The sequence below is a fragment of the Thunnus maccoyii genome, chromosome 8 (genome assembly GCF_910596095.1).
Source record: "Thunnus maccoyii chromosome 8, fThuMac1.1, whole genome shotgun sequence".
In the NCBI taxonomy this organism is placed as follows: Eukaryota; Metazoa; Chordata; class Actinopteri; order Scombriformes; family Scombridae; genus Thunnus; species Thunnus maccoyii.
Window position 1 is genome coordinate 16,684,884 of NC_056540.1, and position 19,679 is coordinate 16,704,562.

General features: G+C 39.3%; 3 protein-coding genes across 11 annotated transcripts in view; all 3 read left to right on the forward strand.

Moving 5' to 3' along the window:
* LOC121902128 (protocadherin gamma-C5-like) overlaps positions 1–19,679 on the forward strand; it is a 309,164-nt gene that overhangs the window by 86,040 nt on the left and 203,445 nt on the right. Inside the window, exon 1 of one of the 9 annotated variants that reach the window (XM_042419366.1) lies at positions 2,780–5,245. The exons of the other annotated variants lie outside the window; for them this stretch is intronic. Coding sequence (XP_042275300.1) covers positions 2,864–5,245 — 2,382 coding nt within the window. The 5' untranslated portion in view covers positions 2,780–2,863. Of the gene's footprint in view, positions 1–2,779; positions 5,246–19,679 lie in introns of those variants that run through there. 9 annotated transcript variants of the gene reach the window in all.
* LOC121902154 (protocadherin gamma-A4-like) lies at positions 8,749–11,690 on the forward strand. Its single transcript, XM_042419400.1, has one exon. The coding sequence runs from the start codon at positions 9,245–9,247 to the stop codon at positions 11,630–11,632; it is 2,388 nt and encodes a 795-aa protein (XP_042275334.1). The 5' UTR covers positions 8,749–9,244; the 3' UTR covers positions 11,633–11,690.
* On the forward strand, positions 13,936–17,239 carry LOC121902135 (protocadherin gamma-A10). The gene has a single exon (XM_042419380.1). The coding sequence runs from the start codon at positions 14,003–14,005 to the stop codon at positions 16,484–16,486; it is 2,484 nt and encodes an 827-aa protein (XP_042275314.1). The 5' UTR covers positions 13,936–14,002; the 3' UTR covers positions 16,487–17,239.

Genomic DNA, 19,679 nt, shown 5'->3' on the forward strand with positions numbered 1-19,679 from the left:
TTTTCTGGGAGTTTTTTCCAGATATGTGTTGCATAAAATGGGATGCTGTTTCTCCATGTTTAGTTTTTACTCTATGGAGAGAAAGCCAACCTGTCAAAGTATTGAATCTCTGTCAAAGTCACTAACTGGCTTGCTCTGTATGGTCACTGTGTGTACTTTATTCAGACCATGAGAATTATTTTTAGAGCAAACTGTCAGGATGTGACATGTGGCTTTTTAGTGCTTCAGAAAATATGGCATGTTACATATGAATTCACTCTAGGCATTTACAGGGTATTCAAGAAAATTATTGAGTTCTGGATATGAAGTTGAGACTCATCATTGATGATGGATCTTGTTGTTGATGTTGTTTGGCCTGCATAAAGTATGACACAGTGATATTTCTTTTTTAAGATGTCTTGTATTGTTGTTCGTGTGTAGTTTTCATTTCTTATTATATTAACAACAATAATACAGATTCTGTGGCAGCTTATATCTAAACAAATCAAATAACCGCCTGCAGTACTCTGAAAGTCTCTAAGAAACAAATGGTTTCATAGCAATTCAAAATTAATATATAAATCACTAATCAGCAACTTACAATGAGCAATGTAACTGAGTTGTAGTAACCAGTTTTAATAGAATGACTGTCAGTACTAAATGACCTCTCTTACACAATCACCTGATTGTTGCAGTGGAAATGATGTGTGGACATTTTCTATTATATGTCATTTACAATATTTGACTTTGTTGCTTAAAATTTGTGGCAGGCACTGGTCTTACACTTTAGTCCAGTGTTATTGTGGTATCTAGCAGACTGGCTGCTATGTGGTCTCATGAATTGGCTGACTGAAAACCTTATTGTGTAATGGGGATATGTATGGGTGGAAGGCAACACCTGAAGTATGCAAGTCTTTACATTTGAAGACATGGATTACATTACGAACATGGATGTTAAACCAGCCTCTCCTCTTTTTTGTTTGAGCCTTGTTGTGTTTGATTACTGTCTGATCTGATCAATCCTTAAGAGAGAAGTAAATGTAAAGAAAAAGGTTTTTTTGTTGTAAATTTAATTTGTCAGTGACTGTTCCATTGAGATGTCTTTGGTGCTTGTGCTAACTTAGTGATCCTGCGGGGAAGCCTCTGTATTTACTATGAATGTATGTCAATTACATTATGACAGTCTATAAGCTGTCTTCTTGTGATGATACTAATTGTTAGATGGTATCCCGTATCTTGATTCTGGCGTTTTTTGAAAAGTGATATCATTTTTTTTCATCTATATGAAGAAAGAAATTGCTGCAAGGTGCAGGCTTGTCTCTTTTTTCTTTTCACTATATGTGGAGTAGTAAGATTAAATAACTGTAATCACTATAAATGACCATAAAGTTAGTAGATTGGCAGTTTCTCACAAGTTTGTAGTGGTATACTGGTGGTAGAGTACTGTAAAGAGTAGTATGTCCCCTTGGTATGTTTTCAAACTTTTTATTTTTGCATTGAGTTTCGTCATCATTGTCTGTAGTTCTTTGTAATAAATAGAGAATAGAAGTTGTGTCTTAGTCAGAATTTCTGTTTATAAACTTGATGCATGTCTGATGTTCTTTCTGAAATCTGCAAAATGAAGCATTGGTCATCACAAGTTGAAGCTAGGATGTCAGGCCAAGTAGGGGCAAAGACATCTCTCCTTTCTATTTGGTAGTTACAAACCTGATGATGTCAGCATTTCTAGAGCTGACAGACATGAGTTTAATTCACATACATTTAACTTTTGATGCAGTCAAACAAACTGTATTACAATAAATGACATTGTTGTAGCTTGAGATAGAACTGCAACTAATTAAAATAATCAAATCGAAAATCATTCCCTGGAGACAGTATGCTAAATATGTACCAACCTGTGTTATGGTGACAAATATGATTCAGGTGACATGAGATTTTAATATAAATTTCAAACATGCACATGGACAGTTTCAGATAGAATACAGCAATAGAAGCTGTCAGTCATGACTGTGCTGCTACAGCACATTCAGACTGCAAGCATACTTCAAAGTAAGTACATATACAGTAAAATCAGCATGTTTCTGTGTCAATAACAGCAATTAAGGCAAATAAATTCTGAGTAAAGTGCACAAACCAGGGTCCCACACCTTCTGTTGTACACATCATTGTTATGGTGCATACAGCCTCTCAGTTTGACATATACTTTACTAGACCACATACAGTGAAGATGGACTGGAACCTGGTCTACTCCTTGCTGAAGTGTGCCTCTGATAAGATGACAAAAACCAAAATAAATACACCCTCTCGCAGGATTATCAGATGACTACGAAATATTTTGATTGCAGCTGGATTGCAGTGACACATGAAGGAAATTACATTATTTTACATGTTGTATTATTTCAGTGCATGTTGTTTAAGCACGGTGTCTCTAACATAATATATAAAAAACATGCGACTTTGAAAATTGTGTGTGGTCCTCACTTCGTTTCTCTACCTTTATATACAGCAGGTATAATGCACAAACTAAATGCACACCCAGTGATACATACAGTACGTAGTTGAAAATGTTGTACACAATTAAATTAAATTCATGTTTCATTTAGAGGAAGTCTACATAGTTTTGCAGGTTAAAACCAAGTTAAACAATGTTCCATTTTATTTTTTTTTATCAGTGTGAATATTGAACTTAACTCACGGTGTCGCTGTACACCACCCTTAAAATGTTTTAATTCCTCTGTTCTTTGTGGACGGGCGTTCTTGTACGCCTATTGACTGGCCTGGATATAGGAGCAACCGCGCTGAAGCGCTGTTAGTTTCTAGGTTTATATGTCGTTGAACTGTGTTTGTTGCATCGATTCGTAAACGTCTTAGGAACTCATCCTTGATGATGGATTCAACATTTATCGCGTTTTGGACGCGCAGCTTGTATTTCCTCCTTCTTTGGATGCATGGCGCATATGGAGACATAAGCTATTCTTTTCCAGAGGAGATGAAACGTGGATCAGTTGTTGGGAATATAGCCAAGGATCTCGGGCTGGAGATGGGCGCGATATCCAGCAGAAGAGCCCGCATTGACACGGATGGGACTGATAAACGTTATTGTGACATAAACCTGAGAAACGGAGAATTGATAGTGGCTGACAGGATTGACCGAGAGGGGCTTTGTGGAGAAAAGGCTTCGTGCATCCTAAAACACGAGCTCGTGCTGGAGAATCCTCTCGAGCTCCATCGGATCAGTCTGCACATTCAGGATATTAATGATAACTCGCCACAATTTAATGATGACTCGATCAATCTAGAAATCCAAGAGTCGACAATCAGAGGAGCTCGTTTTATGATAGAAGAGGCGCACGATGCGGATGTAGGACAAAATTCAGTCCAGCAGTACAGCCTGAAAAAGAATGATAATTTTGTGTTGATGGTTGATGGAAACATGATAGAGCTTGTTCTTGATAAAGAGCTTGATCGTGAAAAACAACAGGAAATTAATTTGCTCCTTACAGCTTTAGACGGTGGCTCTCCTCAGAGATCAGGTACAGTAGCCATACACGTCACTGTGCTGGATGCTAATGATAACGCCCCAGTGTTTAGCCAGGCCGTTTATGAAGCCAGTTTGCCTGAAAACTCTCCTTTAGACACTGTAGTGGTCACAGTGAGCGCAAGTGATGCAGACGAGGGGGTGAATGGAGATGTGAGTTATGACTTTGGACATGTTTCAGAGGATGTGAAGAAGATATTTAGTATTGACCGTAAAGTGGGTGAGATAAGAGTAATCGGTACCATTGACTATGAAACTACCACATCGTTTGAAATTCGCGTTAAAGCAAAAGATGGGTTAGGGCTATCATCATACGCCAAGGTAGTCATTTCTATCACTGATGTGAATGACAACGCCCCTGTGGTCAATTTGAAATCACTGACGAATCCCATACCAGAGGACACCTCTCCTGGTACAGAGGTGGGCATCATTAATGTGCAGGACAGAGACTCTGAGCGCAACCGACAGGTCCGCTGCTCCATTCAGCAAAATGTCCCTTTTAAGTTGGTTCCTTCTATTAAAAACTACTATTCTCTGGTGACTACAGGACACCTGGACCGTGAACTAGTGTCTGATTACAACATTACAATCACTGCCACTGACGAGGGCTCTCCACCTCTGTCCTCCTCTAAAACTGTTCAGTTATCTGTAGCAGACATCAACGACAACCCACCTGTATTTGAGGAACAGTCCTACAGCGCATATGTGACTGAAAATAACAAACCTGGCTCCACTTTATGTTCCGTTACTGCTCGAGACCCCGACTGGAGACAAAACGGTACAGTGATTTATTCTCTGTTACCTGGTGAGGTGAACGGAGCCCCGGTGTCCTCCTATGTATCTGTTAACGGAGACACGGGGGTGATCCACGCCGTGAGGTCGTTTGATTATGAACAGTTCAGGAGTTTTAAAGTGCACGTGATGGCCAGAGACAACGGTTCTCCTCCGCTCAGCAGCAACGTGACCGTCAGTGTGTTCATATCTGATGTGAATGACAACTCTCCTCAGATACTGTACCCCGCCCCGGAGGGCAACTCCTTCATGACCGAGCTGGTCCCCAAAGCTGCACACGGAGGTTCTCTAGTGTCCAAAGTGATAGCGGTGGACGCGGACTCCGGACAGAACGCCTGGCTGTCCTATCATATAGTCAAATCCACTGATCCGGGACTTTTCAGTATTGGTCTCCACAGCGGAGAGATCAGGACACAGCGGGACATTTCTGAATCTGACAGCATGAAACAGAACCTTATTGTGTCAGTGAAAGATAACGGACAGCCCTTTCTCTCTGCCACCTGTTCCATGTATTTACTTATTTCTGATAACTTGGCTGAGGTCCCAGAACTGAAGGATATTTCTTATGATGAGAAGAATTCCAAACTGACCTCTTATCTGATCATCGCGCTGGTGTCTGTGTCCACCTTTTTTCTGACCTTCATTATCATCATCCTGGGTGTGAGGTTTTGTCGCAGGAGAAAGCCCAGACTGTTGTTTGATGGAGCAGTTGCCATCCCCAGCGCTTATCTCCCTCCCAATTACGCAGATGTTGACGGCACAGGAACTTTACGCAGCACTTATAATTATGACGCCTACTTGACAACAGGATCCAGAACCAGTGACTTTAAGTTCGTGACATCTTACAATGACAACACTCTGCCTGCTGACCAGACTCTGAGAAAAAGTCCATCAGACTTTGCCGAGGCCTTTGGAGAATTGGAAGATTTTTCAGAGGTATGACTACACATGGTATCAACGTTATATACAGAACAAAACAAAAAACACCAAAACAGCAAAAAATAAAGAAACAAGTCATTCAGACTTTGAATAAATTGCTCATAATAACAGGACAATGTCCAATTCTGAAGTACTGGTTTGCTTAGTATACATTTACTTTATTCATAATATAATAATAATAATAATAATAATAATAATAATAATAATAATAATAATAATAATAATAATGGTTATTGTGCATAATTGTCCTTTTGTGTCTTTCTCTCTCTTTTTGTGGCTGTCTAAATCAGTTGGAAAACTTTTCAAAACATCATGTCAGTCATCTGCCTCAAAGAATTTTAGTTTTTCTGGCTTTGTATGTGAAGGAGCAGCATGTGCTGCATTCAGACACAGAATTCTTTGAAAGCATACTGTCAGATGCAACATTAGGTTTATTAGTCATAGCCTTGTGTAGTTTTAGTTCTAGATCTAGTAATTTTAGATTTAGTTACAAAAAACTTGATTGTTTTAGCCTTGTTACACATGAATACTGACATTTTGAATTTGTCTCTGAGATTTCATGGTTGTTGTCCAACTCCAAGGAATTTTGTATATACATTTTAGTGATATGCATGTGGCTTCACCAAAAGTTCTTTTTTCTTCTAAACTTACTGTAGTCTGCTGTCACTAAAAGGTTGTGCATGAGCCTGGCACCTTGCTGGGATTGTTAATTGTCCGTAGATGTGTTGTTACTGATGTTTGGTCAGCATTAAGTAAGTTTACAGTTTGACATAGTGACAGTTATTTTTAAGGATATAGTTCTTGTACTTTCATCAAAAGCATGGTGTTTTTTTTTTCACTACTGTACTATCATATACCTGTAGTGTACCAAAGACATGATCAAGTGTTTCAGAACAAAATGAACCTCCTAACATTGATCAGCTGGAGCATACAATGTGCACTGTGGTTTTATGACCTTTAACGCATTCCCTGTGTATGTATTAATGTTACATTCTATAATTCACTGTTGTTGCTAAAGTATATCTCCCAACCAGGCAGAAAGGAAATCGTGTCTGTAGCCATTTATTTCTTACGCTTTACTAAAAATAACACAGTCTAATAGTTCTGCAGTAAATACTGTCTTTGTCAAGATTGCAATGTTCAGTTTTTGTGGAAACTATTTAAGAGCTGTTAATTCAGCTTCATGGTCATTTTTACAGGTTGTAGTTTGTGGTGCTGTTAAATTGTATTAATTTATTTTTAATCAGAGGTGTTTCTAATATCAAGTCTACCCTCATTGCAAAAACATTCTGGCAGGTAGTGAGCTTACACTTAAGCTAATGTAAATTATGTCATTATAACATCAATGAGAATGCTATACAGTATATACCTCATGAGCTCAATGACCACATACTTTCATAGACATGCCACTGTTGTCTTAAGTGGATGGCATCATCTGTAACATGTACAGTAGGTGTTCACATTTGAATCCAGTCCACTACCCTTTGTTAACAGATATGTTTATTGGGGCTTTGTTTGAGCTTTGGTGGATTGCTGCCTGGTCTAACCACTGTGATTGTAAAACACAGATAACATTAATGTAGAAATGTCAAAATAGAAAGAGTTTTTTATTTTAATTTTGTCAGTTTTGACTTGAGTTTATGTCATATGGAGATGCAGTGGAGATGCAGTGATTTTGTTAAACTCAGTGATATGCTCTGAATGAATCCCTTTATTGTGTCCATATATTATGTGTATTTTATCTAGTCTTTTAGCTGTGTTTTTTCTGTGAGGGTCCAGGCTTGGTCTTTTGCTGTGGACCAATAACGTTTTCTTCTCTGGTAGTGCCTTGATAAAAGATTAGTCACCTTACTTTTCAGTGTTCACCAAAATACTGTTTGAGTTTCAAACAGGTAATCCAGAAAGGTAGTGCTGGTACAAAGAGGGTTCTTTTGTTTCCAGGTAAGCTCAGTGATCTTTCTAGTGCAATCATTTTCATGTCATCTGTTCTGCCAGATTTTTTTCTATGCATTGACAAGGTTTTTTATGTATTTGGCCTTAACTACATGTGTCTAGGCTATGCTGCCAGTCCAAGTTTTAGATCTAATACTGCTGCTGTTGTCTTGTTGATACTCATTGACAGACTGTATCCTGTATCTCTGTTCTGTGATAGTGGGAGTTTTTTTTTTCTTTTTCTCTTTTTAGAGCAGGGAATAGGCTGGTCCGATCCATATTTAACTGTGGCGTGGTAAGGTGTTGTAATCACCTTAAATCACGCTAGTATTTGTGAATCTGCAGTTGTTATACAGGTTTGTTGTAGTGTGCTTTGCACAGGTGATCTTTAATGGTGGTGACATTTTCTCTTAAGAAACTAGATGCAGTATCAATTGTATCTTGTACAAAAGAAGATTCACACACTCTTTTCTTGTGTTAAAGACATTTAATTAATAAGTACATCAAATTTACATTTTTGGTCCCTGCAGACACACTACAGAGTTATACTTCCTCTTGAAGTCAAGACCAGTGTGCAGGAATCTTCTCTGTTGCTGTATTGCTTTTTCTTGAGATGTTGAGGTTTGATGCTCTGCCATGATAAATATACAAGTGCAAATATTTTCTCTAATCTGTATGAAATATAAAAATGAATCAGAACAAGTGGGGGCCCAAGCTAAACATCTTCTCAACTTATGGGTCTCTTCTCAGATTTGCTTATATCAGCAGGACTAGATCTAACAAACATGCATTCAGTTCACAATGAAAGATTGCGTTAGTACAAACACAACCACTATAGAACTGAAAGAAGTGGTGACAGAAGGTCATCATTACAATAAAGGACAGACAACTACTGGTATGTTTTAAGACTGAAACCAAAATAGATTACCTGCATGTTGATATATTGTGGTTAACATGAGGTAAGGTAACTGGCTGATCACTGTGTGAGGATTAAGGTCTTCAGTACAGAATTGAGACAGAATCCTCACAGCAACGGAACACCAGATAAAGTACACACCTATCATAATTTTATGTAACCATAACATTACAACACAAATGCTGCACTTATCACCATGAGACATTATAATTAAATTATATTTTATTTTTTAAAGGTGAGGTCATTAAGCAATATGCCCATCCAGCACAGCCAAGATCACACAAAAGGGAAATCTATCAGAGATGCACCTGTTGTATGACGGCGAGAGGACTATAATGTACCTCATGATAAAGGTGGTGCACTCCACTTACTGTACTACTCATCATGACTGTACAATATTTTCCAATTTTTTATCAGTTATTGAAGCTGTTACACAGGCAGAAAACTGTTGCATTTTACTGGCCATACTAGTATTTAGTTTGATATTGTTAAAATTGACTGTCTTCTACTTAAGTGTGGTGACTTTGCATATTTGAAGACAACTTTAACACTGAGAAGACTCATTGCATGGTGTATTTATGTAGTTTTTTTATTTTTTATTTTTAGATAAGTATGGCTATAAAAATACATAAATATGTTGTATTCACTGCTTTCACTGCACCATTTCTATTTAGTCTTGAACACAGAGGCGGTCTGCCTCATAGTTTGATATCACCCTGCTTTTAAGATGGATTCATTTCAATTAATACATACAGTAATAATATTGATGTTGCTTGTATCCTGATTGATTATTTGATTTGAACCTTATGGGGAAATGTGGTTGCAAATGTTGCTTATACAACATGGTTGTAGTATTTGTTCCAGATAGAAGATAGTAATAAGAAGGTTATAAACAATTTAAAGTGCAATTTCTTTCATCAATGTTTATATTCAACCTCACTCACGGTGGCGCTATACACCAACCTTAGGATATTTGAATGCCTCTTTCCTTTGGTGGGGACGTACATTCTTATGTTCTTGTGTTCAGATACGGACAAACACCCTGGAATCGTTGTTGCTAGTCGTGGTTTCGTGTTATGACATAACTTGTCTTTGTTCGCTTTATTCTACAACCTGTTAGGAACTACTCGTTGACGATAGATTCGAAAATGATTTTGTTTCAAACACGCAGCTTTTATTTCCTCCTTCTTTGGATGCATGGCGCATATGGAGACATAAGCTATTCTTTTCCAGAGGAGATGAAACGAGGATCAGTTATTGGGAATATAGCCAAGGATCTCGGGCTGGAGACGGGCGCGATATCCAGCAGGAGAGCCCGCATTGACACGGATGGGACTGATAAACGTTACTGTGACATAAACCTGAGAAACGGAGAATTGATTGTGGCTGACAGGATTGACCGAGAGGGGCTTTGTGGAGAAAAGGCTTCGTGCATCCTAAAACACGAGCTCGTGCTGGAGAATCCTCTCGAGCTCCATCGGATCAGTCTGCACATTCAGGATATTAATGATAACTCGCCACAATTTAACGAAGAATTGATAAATCTAGAAATCCAAGAGTCGGCAGACAGAGGAGCTCGTTTTGTGATAGAAGAGGCGCACGATGCGGATGTAGGACAAAATTCAGTCCAGCAGTACAGCCTTAAAAAGAATGATAATTTTGTGTTGATGGTTGATGGAAACATGATAGAGCTTGTTCTGGATAAAGAGCTTGATCGTGAAAAACAACAGGAAATTAATTTGCTCCTTACAGCTTTAGACGGTGGCTCTCCTCAGAGATCAGGTACAGTAGCCATACACGTCACTGTGCTGGATGCTAATGATAACGCCCCAGTGTTTAGCCAGGCCGTTTATGAAGCCAGTTTGCCTGAAAACTCTCCTTTGGACACTGTAGTGGTCACAGTGAGCGCAAGTGATGCAGACGAGGGGGTGAATGGAGATGTGAGTTATGACTTTGGACATGTTTCAGAGGATGTGAAGAAGATATTTAGTATTGACCGTAAAGTGGGTGAGATAAGAGTAATCGGTACCATTGACTATGAAACTACCTCATCGTTTGAAATTCGCGTTAAAGCAAAAGATGGGTTAGGGCTATCATCATACGCCAAGGTAGTCATTTCTATCACTGATGTGAATGACAACGCCCCTGTGGTCAATTTGAAATCACTGACGAATCCCATACCAGAGGACACCTCTCCTGGTACAGAGGTGGGCATCATTAATGTGCAGGACAGAGACTCTGAGCGCAACCGACAGGTCCGCTGCTCCATTCAGCAAAATGTCCCTTTTAAGTTGGTTCCTTCTATTAAAAACTACTATTCCCTGGTGACTACAGGACAACTGGACCGTGAACTAGTGTCTGATTACAACATTACAATCACTGCCACTGACGAGGGCTCTCCACCTCTGTCCTCCTCTAACACTGTTCAGTTATCTGTAGCAGACATCAACGACAACCCACCTGTGTTTGAGGAACAGTCCTACAGCGCATATGTGACTGAAAATAACAAACCTGGCTCCACTTTATGTTCCGTTACTGCTCGAGACCCCGACTGGAGACAAAACGGTACAGTGATTTATTCTCTGTTGCCTGGTGAGGTGAACGGAGCCCCGGTGTCCTCCTATGTATCTGTTAACGGAGACACGGGGGTGATCCACGCTGTGAGGTCGTTTGATTATGAACAGTTCAGGAGTTTTAAAGTGCACGTGATGGCCAGAGACAACGGTTCTCCTCCGCTCAGCAGCAACGTGACCGTCAGTGTGTTCATATCGGATGTGAATGACAACTCTCCTCAGATACTGTACCCCGCCCCGGAGGGCAACTCCTTCATGACCGAGCTGATCCCCAAAGCTGCACACGGAGGCTCTCTGGTGTCCAAAGTGATAGCGGTGGACGCGGACTCCGGACAGAACGCCTGGTTGTCCTATCATATAGTCAAATCCACTGATCCGGGACTTTTCAGTATTGGTCTCCACAGCGGAGAAATCAGGACACAGCGGGACATTTCTGAATCTGACAGCATGAAACAGAACCTTATTGTGGCAGTGACAGATAACGGACAGCCCTCTCTCTCTGCCACCTGTTCCATGTATTTACTTATTTCTGATAACTTGGCTGAGGTCCCAGAACTGAAGGATATTTCTTATGATGAGAAGAATTCCAAACTGACCTCTTATCTGATCATCGCGCTCGTGTCTGTGTCCACCTTTTTTCTGACCTTCATTATCATCATCCTGGGTGTGAGGTTTTGTCGCAGGAGAAAGCCCAGACTGTTGTTTGATGGAGCAGTTGCCATCCCCAGCGCTTATCTCCCTCCTAATTATGCAGATGTTGACGGCACAGGAACTTTACGCAGCACTTATAATTATGACGCCTACTTGACAACAGGGTCTAGAACCAGTGACTTTAAGTTCGTGACATCTTACAATGACAACACTCTGCCTGCTGACCAGACTCTGAGGAAGAGTCCATCAGACTTTGCTGACGTGTTTGGGGACAGTAATAGTTCTCCTGAGGTAGGAACATGCGTCATATAATCTGTCAAAGATGTGCAAAACGTCTTCAATATGTCATTCTGCAGTATTTGATTTTGAGTTTTCTATACAGAGAGAGAGAGAGAGAGAGAGAGAGAGAGAGAGAGAGAGACAGAGAGAGACAGAGAGAGACAGAGAGAGACAGAGAGAGACAGAGAGAGACAGAGAGAGACAGAGAGAGAGAGAAAAGCTTTGCTCTCTTTGTTTGTTCATGTGAGTGCTTTATGTTGTGTCCACTGTTTTCAACCAGGGGAGCATCTTTGACTGTCAATGCTTGTTCCTCTGTCCTTGGTGCTGAACAGGGATTTTTTTCTGATGCATTTTTTGACCCTTTTACTGCTGTAATCTATTCCTCTGTCATGTTATTTTTGTCTCACTTAGTGTTATGATTTGCTATAAAATAACAGTTTCTAAAATATTTAGGTTGTTTTTTTTATAACGTTTTCACTTTAATGAGTTGCTGCTTTTATCTGGTAATGTAAGTCCGTTTTCAGACCCTTGAGGTGTGACTTGTCTAGAACAGATGTTATGTTTAATTTCACATTTTCTGGACAACAAGATTAAATTGTTTATTTTAAAAAATGGAAAAGGTCTGTATTGTTTAAATGATAATGGAGCCATATTAGACATCTAATTAAGTGAAACAATACTTCGCATTTATCGAGCAATAACCCTGTATTCTCCTCAGTAATTTAACAAATCCATTGATAAAACTATTTAGTCAAAGACTTCAACTGAAACTTTTTGTTATTGCAGCAATATGTTGCTGATTTCTTTGTAATATGTTTCTGAAATCATTCTGGGTTGTGGGGTCATCCTGCCATTAAGCCATCTTCAAGCTGCTGGGCTCACTTTATTTTATAGTTATGAATGGTGATGGGGCGAAATGCTATTTAAACTTACACTGGTGTGATCGTGTGAAATTCTAAAAATTAGAAAAACACAAAATGCTGTTTACCGTCGGAGCACCATCTTCTTCATAATTACAGTAGCCCACTTATTAATGCTGCACGTTCACTGGTCCTTATACTTTGGGTTTGTTAAATGGCACGCAACAGTTTAAGGTGCATTTTAGTGCTGTTGTTTGACATTGCAATTATCAGTGATCTATTTAATGTTCAACAGTTTGATGCATTATGAAGTTCTCAGATCAAACCTCCACATTTGTCACAAACCAGAAAAAAACAAATAAAGAAACTTTTCAGTTTCTCCAGCCATCTTGGGCTTTGTAACGTTGGACTTTCTTTCACACGCATGCAGGGGAGCAACACTCACTGACACATGATATTGCATGGATAATAAGTTACTGTTCACTCAGAGTTGTTATTATGAACATATATTAATGGGAGATTATATCTACAGACTAGTAAATACAGTTAAAGTTAGTACGACAATGAAGGGATATTATGTACAAGTTAACTTTAGTACATTTATTTGTACAAAAAAAATAACTGCATACAAAGAGAAAAGATTAATAGAACCAGATTTAGTTACTGATGCAATTAGGTTACAATCCCCCTAGTAACTGTACTTGTCTCAGTTGTTTTGTTGGGTGTAGAATGATCTGTAGCACCTACTGGAGTACAGAAGTTGAGATAAGTCATGTTTAGGGTGTGAGGGGTCTGCAATTATTTTCCCTGCCTGTTTCTGTCAGTTTCCTGACTCCAGAGATATCTAAATCCGGGACTAGGAGGAGGTTGGCACCAATTATATTTTCTGCAGACTGAACTGTCCATTGTGACATCAGTTATGCATTATAAAAACTAGTGCATTTTCAAAGTATATAGGATTTTATAACATTTTTCAGGCTTTGCCTTTACTGTTTCCATCCCCTGTTGCTTGAAACATAAATGTAATTCATCCAACTTGATTTTTGCCTAGTATTATCTTGGTGGTGCAAGATGATATTTTATATTTGAAACATCAAACATTTTATTGCACATTTCTCATACTGTTGTAATTATACTTTCAGTCTCTTGGTGACGCTCTTTTATAATGTCTGACTCATGGATGCCGTGTCTCACTGTATCTGTGTCAGTGAAACTGGAGCATTGGGTTAGAGAGCCGAGGGCTGAGTATGCATGTGTGGGTGTGTGTGAGGGAGAGATGGAGAAAAAGACTGTGTGTGTTGTGTGTGTGCATGTGTTAATGTGTGCACGGAGAGGCAGATAGAGGGAGAGAGTGAGGTTGTAACCAACGAGAGAGTGAGAAAGAGACAGAAAGAGAGAGAGAGGGAGAGCAGTGGTGAAATGAGGATAGAGAGAGAGGAATCCAAGCTGACAGCTTCCCTAATAGAGCATGATTAACTCAGCCACAGAAGCAGGGAACCGTTGGAATACAGCAGCATTTTCAGTTCGATATTTGGATGTATAAATGAAGGATTTAGAAATGATTTCGACAGTATATCTGTGTCTGAAAGCATGTTTAGTAATGGAGCAGCGAATAAACTTAAAACGGTGGCTGCATTTTTTATTGTTTAGCCTGTTTTTTGACATTTCGTTTGGAGAAGTCCGTTACGTCCTTCCAGAGGAGATGCAGCTGAGGTCGGTTATTGGGAATGTCGCGCGGGATCTGGGGCTGGAAGTGAGGGAGCTTGATGCTCGTCGCGCCCGGGTTGTTGCAGAAGGAACCAGCCAGCTGTGTGAACTGGACACTGCGTCGGGCAATCTTTTGATCAGCCAACGAATAGATCGAGAGGAGCTCTGCGCGCAAGCCAGTGTCTGCATCATACAGTATCAGCTCTTACTTGAAGATCCCCTACAAGCATACAGCTTGGTGTTAGATATTGAAGACATAAACGACAACAGCCCAGTGTTTGCTGCAAGGGAGATAAATTTAGATTTAGTCGAATCCACAGTTCTCGGGAGGCGCTTTCCGTTGGAGAGCGCGCATGACCCCGATTTGGGCACGAATTCAGTCCGTGAATATAAACTGAGCCCAAATGATCATTTTGCGCTGGAAATGAGTACCCAAATAAACGGCAATGCTTATCCGGAACTGGTTCTTAAAAAGGCTCTGGATCGAGAGGCACAAGCTGAACATGTACTGAAAATCAATGGAATTGACGGGGGAAATCCAGTCAGATCAGGAACTGCCTCTATCCATATCCGTGTTTTGGACGCCAATGATAATGTCCCAGTTTTTAGCCAACGAGTTTACAAAGCCTCTGTGCCAGAGAACTCGGCCATAGGGACTGTCATAGCAACGCTGAATGCCACAGACTTAGATGAAGGGGTTTATGGAGAGATAACATACTCTTTCAGTCACCTGTCAGACAAGATGGGAGGAGTTGTTGAAATGAATCCTCTCAGCGGAGAAGTTCGGGTGGCAGGTGTCATTGACTATGAAGAGGCTAGTAAGCACGAGCTGGATGTGCAAGCTAAAGATGGCGGTGGTCAGGCCTCTCACTGTAAACTTATAATTGACGTTATTGACGTAAATGACAATAAACCCGTGATAGAAGTAAAGTCAGCTTCGGCTAACGTGGCCGAAGACTGTAGACCAGGAACTATGGTGGCACTGATTAATATTTATGACCTGGACACTGGAAATAGTGGGCGCGTCACGTGTACAATTTCAGACCATGTTCCATTTAAATTTGTATCAGAGGTCAAAAACTATTACATGTTAGTGACTGATGGAATACTAGACAGAGAACTTCAACCAGAGTATAACATCACAGTTACTGCCACCGATGGGGGCTCTCCCTCACTCTCCAGTGTCAAAGTTTTAACAATCGTGGTTAATGACATAAATGACAACCCCCCGACTTTTACGCAGAACGAGTTCAATGCCAACATCTTGGAAAACCAACCCGTTGGCACGTTTGTGATGAAAGTGAAAGCGGAGGACGTTGATGACGCATCTAATGCTAAACTACTGTACTATATATCGAAGGACACAAACTCAGAAGTGTCCTCTTTCCTTACCATCAACTCAGAAACAGGCGAGCTCTTCACATCACGACTCTTCGATTATGAACAGTCAGTTCACTTCCAAATCAAGGTGACAGCTCGAGACGGAGGGGATCCTCCACTCTCCACTACCTGCACTGTAAACGTTTTTATTAAGGACCAAAATGACAATGCACCTGTTATCTTATACCCTGTTCAAACCACCGGGTTCATTGCTGAGGATATGGTGCCACTTGAAGCGCCGAGAGGTTACTTGGTTACTAAGGTGGTAGCTGTGGACGCTGACTCTGGCCATAACGCTTGGCTTTCATACAGAATAATTAAAGCAACGCGACATGACCTGTTTATAGTCGGTCTGCATACAGGAGAAATTAGGACTGTGCGACCATTCATGGAGGACGATGAACCAAAACAAAGTGTTGTAGTTTTAGTGACGGATAACGGACCCGAATCTCTCTCTGCCACTGCCACAGTCAGCGTAGTAATTGGTGACGGGCTGCCAGTTTTACACGAACTCTTTGAGTTTGCGGATGAATCACAAGCAAGCGATAACTTAACACTCTATTTGATTGTCGCTCTGTTAACCGTTTCCTCTCTTTTCATCCTTTTAATCAGCGGAGTGTTTTATTTCAAGCTCTGTCGGCGTGGTTATGTTTACCGTTCAACCACTGATAGTCTCCCGGTTTTCCCCACGACCTACTGCCCCTCCACTTTGACAGATTTTAGCCGTTGTGGGACCCTGCTGAAAGATGAGCGGTATGACTCCTTCTTGACCACTGGTTCTTGGAGGGGTGATTTTCGTTTCGGGACAAATACAGACACTGACACATTGAAAAAAAGGAGTGCAGCCTATCAAAAAAACACTCTTAGGCGTACCAGTACAGACAGATCTAGTCTGAAGGTGAGGGCAGGTCCACCGCATCCTTGTTACGTAGTCACATGAGAGTCGGCCATGACAAGCCAAAGCGTACTGTAAATATGTTGCAAAATACTCCCCGTGAAGTTTATTAAGTGTGGACCTTCTGACTGTCACTGTTGTAATTGCATTAATTGTTTTAATCAGGTTGTATGGAATCACTGCAACAGTATATCTTGCGGTTATGTATGTTTAAAATGTGAACATTTTTCCAGTATTTCTGCATGACTATGTTGTCAATGCAATGTGTAATTTCCTTGGAGTTTTGAATATAATCTCAACCTCATCACCTAAGACCTGACCTTGAACATAAACGGCAATATTATCCCTGTAGAAAGTCTATGTTGTGGGATATTTTCAGAAACAGTGTCATAGTGGCATAAATAAACTAATTGTGCTGGTTCTGTTTTGTTAGCAATTGTTTGCAGATTGCAGCAGAAAGTTACTTGTGTTTACTTTGGTCAGGCTTGTTTTGTTTGCCTGTCTCTCTTCTTCTTCTAAGTCACTAGTTAGTATGTCTCTCTCTCTGCCAGTTTATCTTTGTCTTTTTCAGAATTGCTTGGTTATAATATTTCATTCTTTTCCGATTTATTATCTACAAATATGTTTACTCTGTTACTTTAGTGTGATGCCAAATGTGAGGTCCTGCACTTTTACACTTTTATTTATTCTCTATTTTTAACTTGGAATACAATTCTGCCACGTTTTGATAATGGTGTTATGTTTTCAAAAAAAAATGATTAAAAAAGAATAAAAAAAGACTGTAATAAGATAGTAAAAGCTTTGCACTGAATTTGTCATGAATTGAACAATATGTAAACAGACTGTGTTTGATGAAAAATAAACCTGAAGAGAAAAAATTGTTTTACTTCTTCAATGACCTGATGAAGCTTTTGCACAGAATGTGTAAAGGACACAGGTGTAAGACATTTACAACAGAAACCGAAACTGGTGGTCATCATAACAAAAATCTGAGGCAACTTTCTAATTAACAAGGAAAATAAAACATACTCAATGCCATAGTTAATGCATCAACTTAAGATGAAAAACAACAAATTTATCACAGCATTATCTATCTTTATCTTTATCATTATCTAATGCTTTAAACTGTTTTTCACTAGTTTTGTTACTTTTTGATATGTTTCATAAAAAATATTAGACAGTATCTCAAGTGTAATAACTTCAAAAGGAAGTGGAAGTGCACTTCCGAAAGCTGTTAAAGTCTAATATTTATCAGTCAACAAATATTTGCAACTTACTGTTAAATAAAACTCAAATGAGCCTCCTCTAGACTCTCTTTATTGTGATCCTTTGAACATGGACAGTACAATATTTTCATGCACTCACACTTCATGCCAAAGTCTTTTAAAACAATACTTGTAGGTAGCTGCTGACTTTTATAGTTTTTTTTTTCCATAGTTTGGCAGTGAATTTGAAATACTCCTTTTGAATGATAGATAACTGTAACATTTCAAATGTATTTATTCTATTGTACCATGTGAAAGATGTGGACTAATCTGTGGACATAAGTAACAGACAACAATAGATTTCTATGTTTGTGGTGAAATCATATAACAGATTAACCTGTGATGATAAAAGGATGATTCTTTTTAAAACGTTCAGCTATAGAACGTAAGTTCATAAGTTATATATCTGAGCTCTGCAGTACTGCAAATAGAGGTATGAAAAAAACATTTTTTTTCTTTTTTTTTTTAAGTCAACACATGTTTTTTTCCCTCATCTGAGGCGTACATTGAAAATACAAACATAAATGAATGTTAATTCTTTCTTTCTTTCTTTCTTTCTTTTGTTACACCATTTTTCTGTGTTGAGGTTATCTCTCAATTAGACTTTTCTACGTAAAAAGCACCACCAAGAGACATAACATAACTTTGCAAAAGAGAATATGAGAGTATAAAAGCAAAGCATTTCCAAAGTCATATAACAACAGAAATATGAGTACTTTTATATGAACAAGTGTTGAAAAGTACCTAGTTCGGAGCTGCAGTCAGATCAGTGGTTATAGTCTTACACAACACTTACATGATGTATGTGTTTCTGTGTCACTGTGTATGTATTACTACTTGGTATGGACTGCTTCATGGCAGTGAAGCAGAGAGGTTATGTCATCAACAGAATTTTTATATGTGAGTTCATTGTCTTCCTGATGTAGCTGCAGGCCCATTTGTGCTCCTAATTTCAGCTATAAGTAGGAGGGGAAAAAAACAAGCATTGCTTATTTTTTTGATTATTTGGGTCACAAGAACCCACTGTAGGAAGCAACGTGGTAAACAATATAGCAGAATGCTAGGAAAGTATGCCAATTTAACAGCATGACTGATTTTAATTAACACAAGCATCAGAGTTTTCTGTGTTTTTGAATACTGTGGGTGGATATGCCCTGTCTTATAGACACATCTTGTGCAGAGTGGAGGATGAAATGTAGGAAAACTGCTGAGACATTATGTATGTAATTCTACATTTTTAGCAACACCTTTAAGCTGCACTTAAAGACACACACACACACACACACACAAAGACAAGCCTAAACAGTGACCCCCCAGGTTAACAGTCTAACACACCAAAGTTACCTGCTGGTGAATGACAGTCAAATTATCTGCTAAAAATTTGGAGCAGGCAGGGAATTGAGCAGAACCAAGGTGAGAAACATGAAGAAATATTTCTAAAATGTTTATTTACTGATAGTAGCAAAGTAGTCCTACACAAGGAAGTCGAGAACTAGACAGCTTTATAAAACTGTTGGACTTGGAGTCTGACTATGTGTTAGATGTAAGTCAGTTTGTGTCTATCTTTCTTTTTGCAGCCCCTGAAATTCTCCTACAGCCCCTTGTCCATATTTATTTCAGATAAGGCACAAAATCAGTGTCTGATATGTTATTTTCACCGTCCCACCATGGAAATGAATGCAATGTGACAATATCTGATCAATGTTCTCATCAATTTGTGTTGTATTATCAGGATTCATACTAACTGTTTTCTCTTTTTTTTGTTCTTTCTTTTCTCGGTGCATTCCTTGAATGAAACTTCCATTTCGGTCCCACAGGTAAGAATATTTTCATTTTCCTTTCTCTTTAAAAATCTCACAAGGTGCACTACATTTTATTACTCTGTTATATGACAGCATCACAGCCACATCAACACCATACTCAACTCCCACAGTCAGCATGAAACAGTGTTGACCCAGAATGTGCTTCTATCT

Coding starts and splice junctions, on each gene's coding strand:
- LOC121902135 (XM_042419380.1), top strand. CDS start 14,003: ATGAAGGATTTAGAAATGATTTCGACAGTATATCTGTGTCTGAAAGCA.
- LOC121902154 (XM_042419400.1), top strand. CDS start 9,245: ATGATTTTGTTTCAAACACGCAGCTTTTATTTCCTCCTTCTTTGGATG.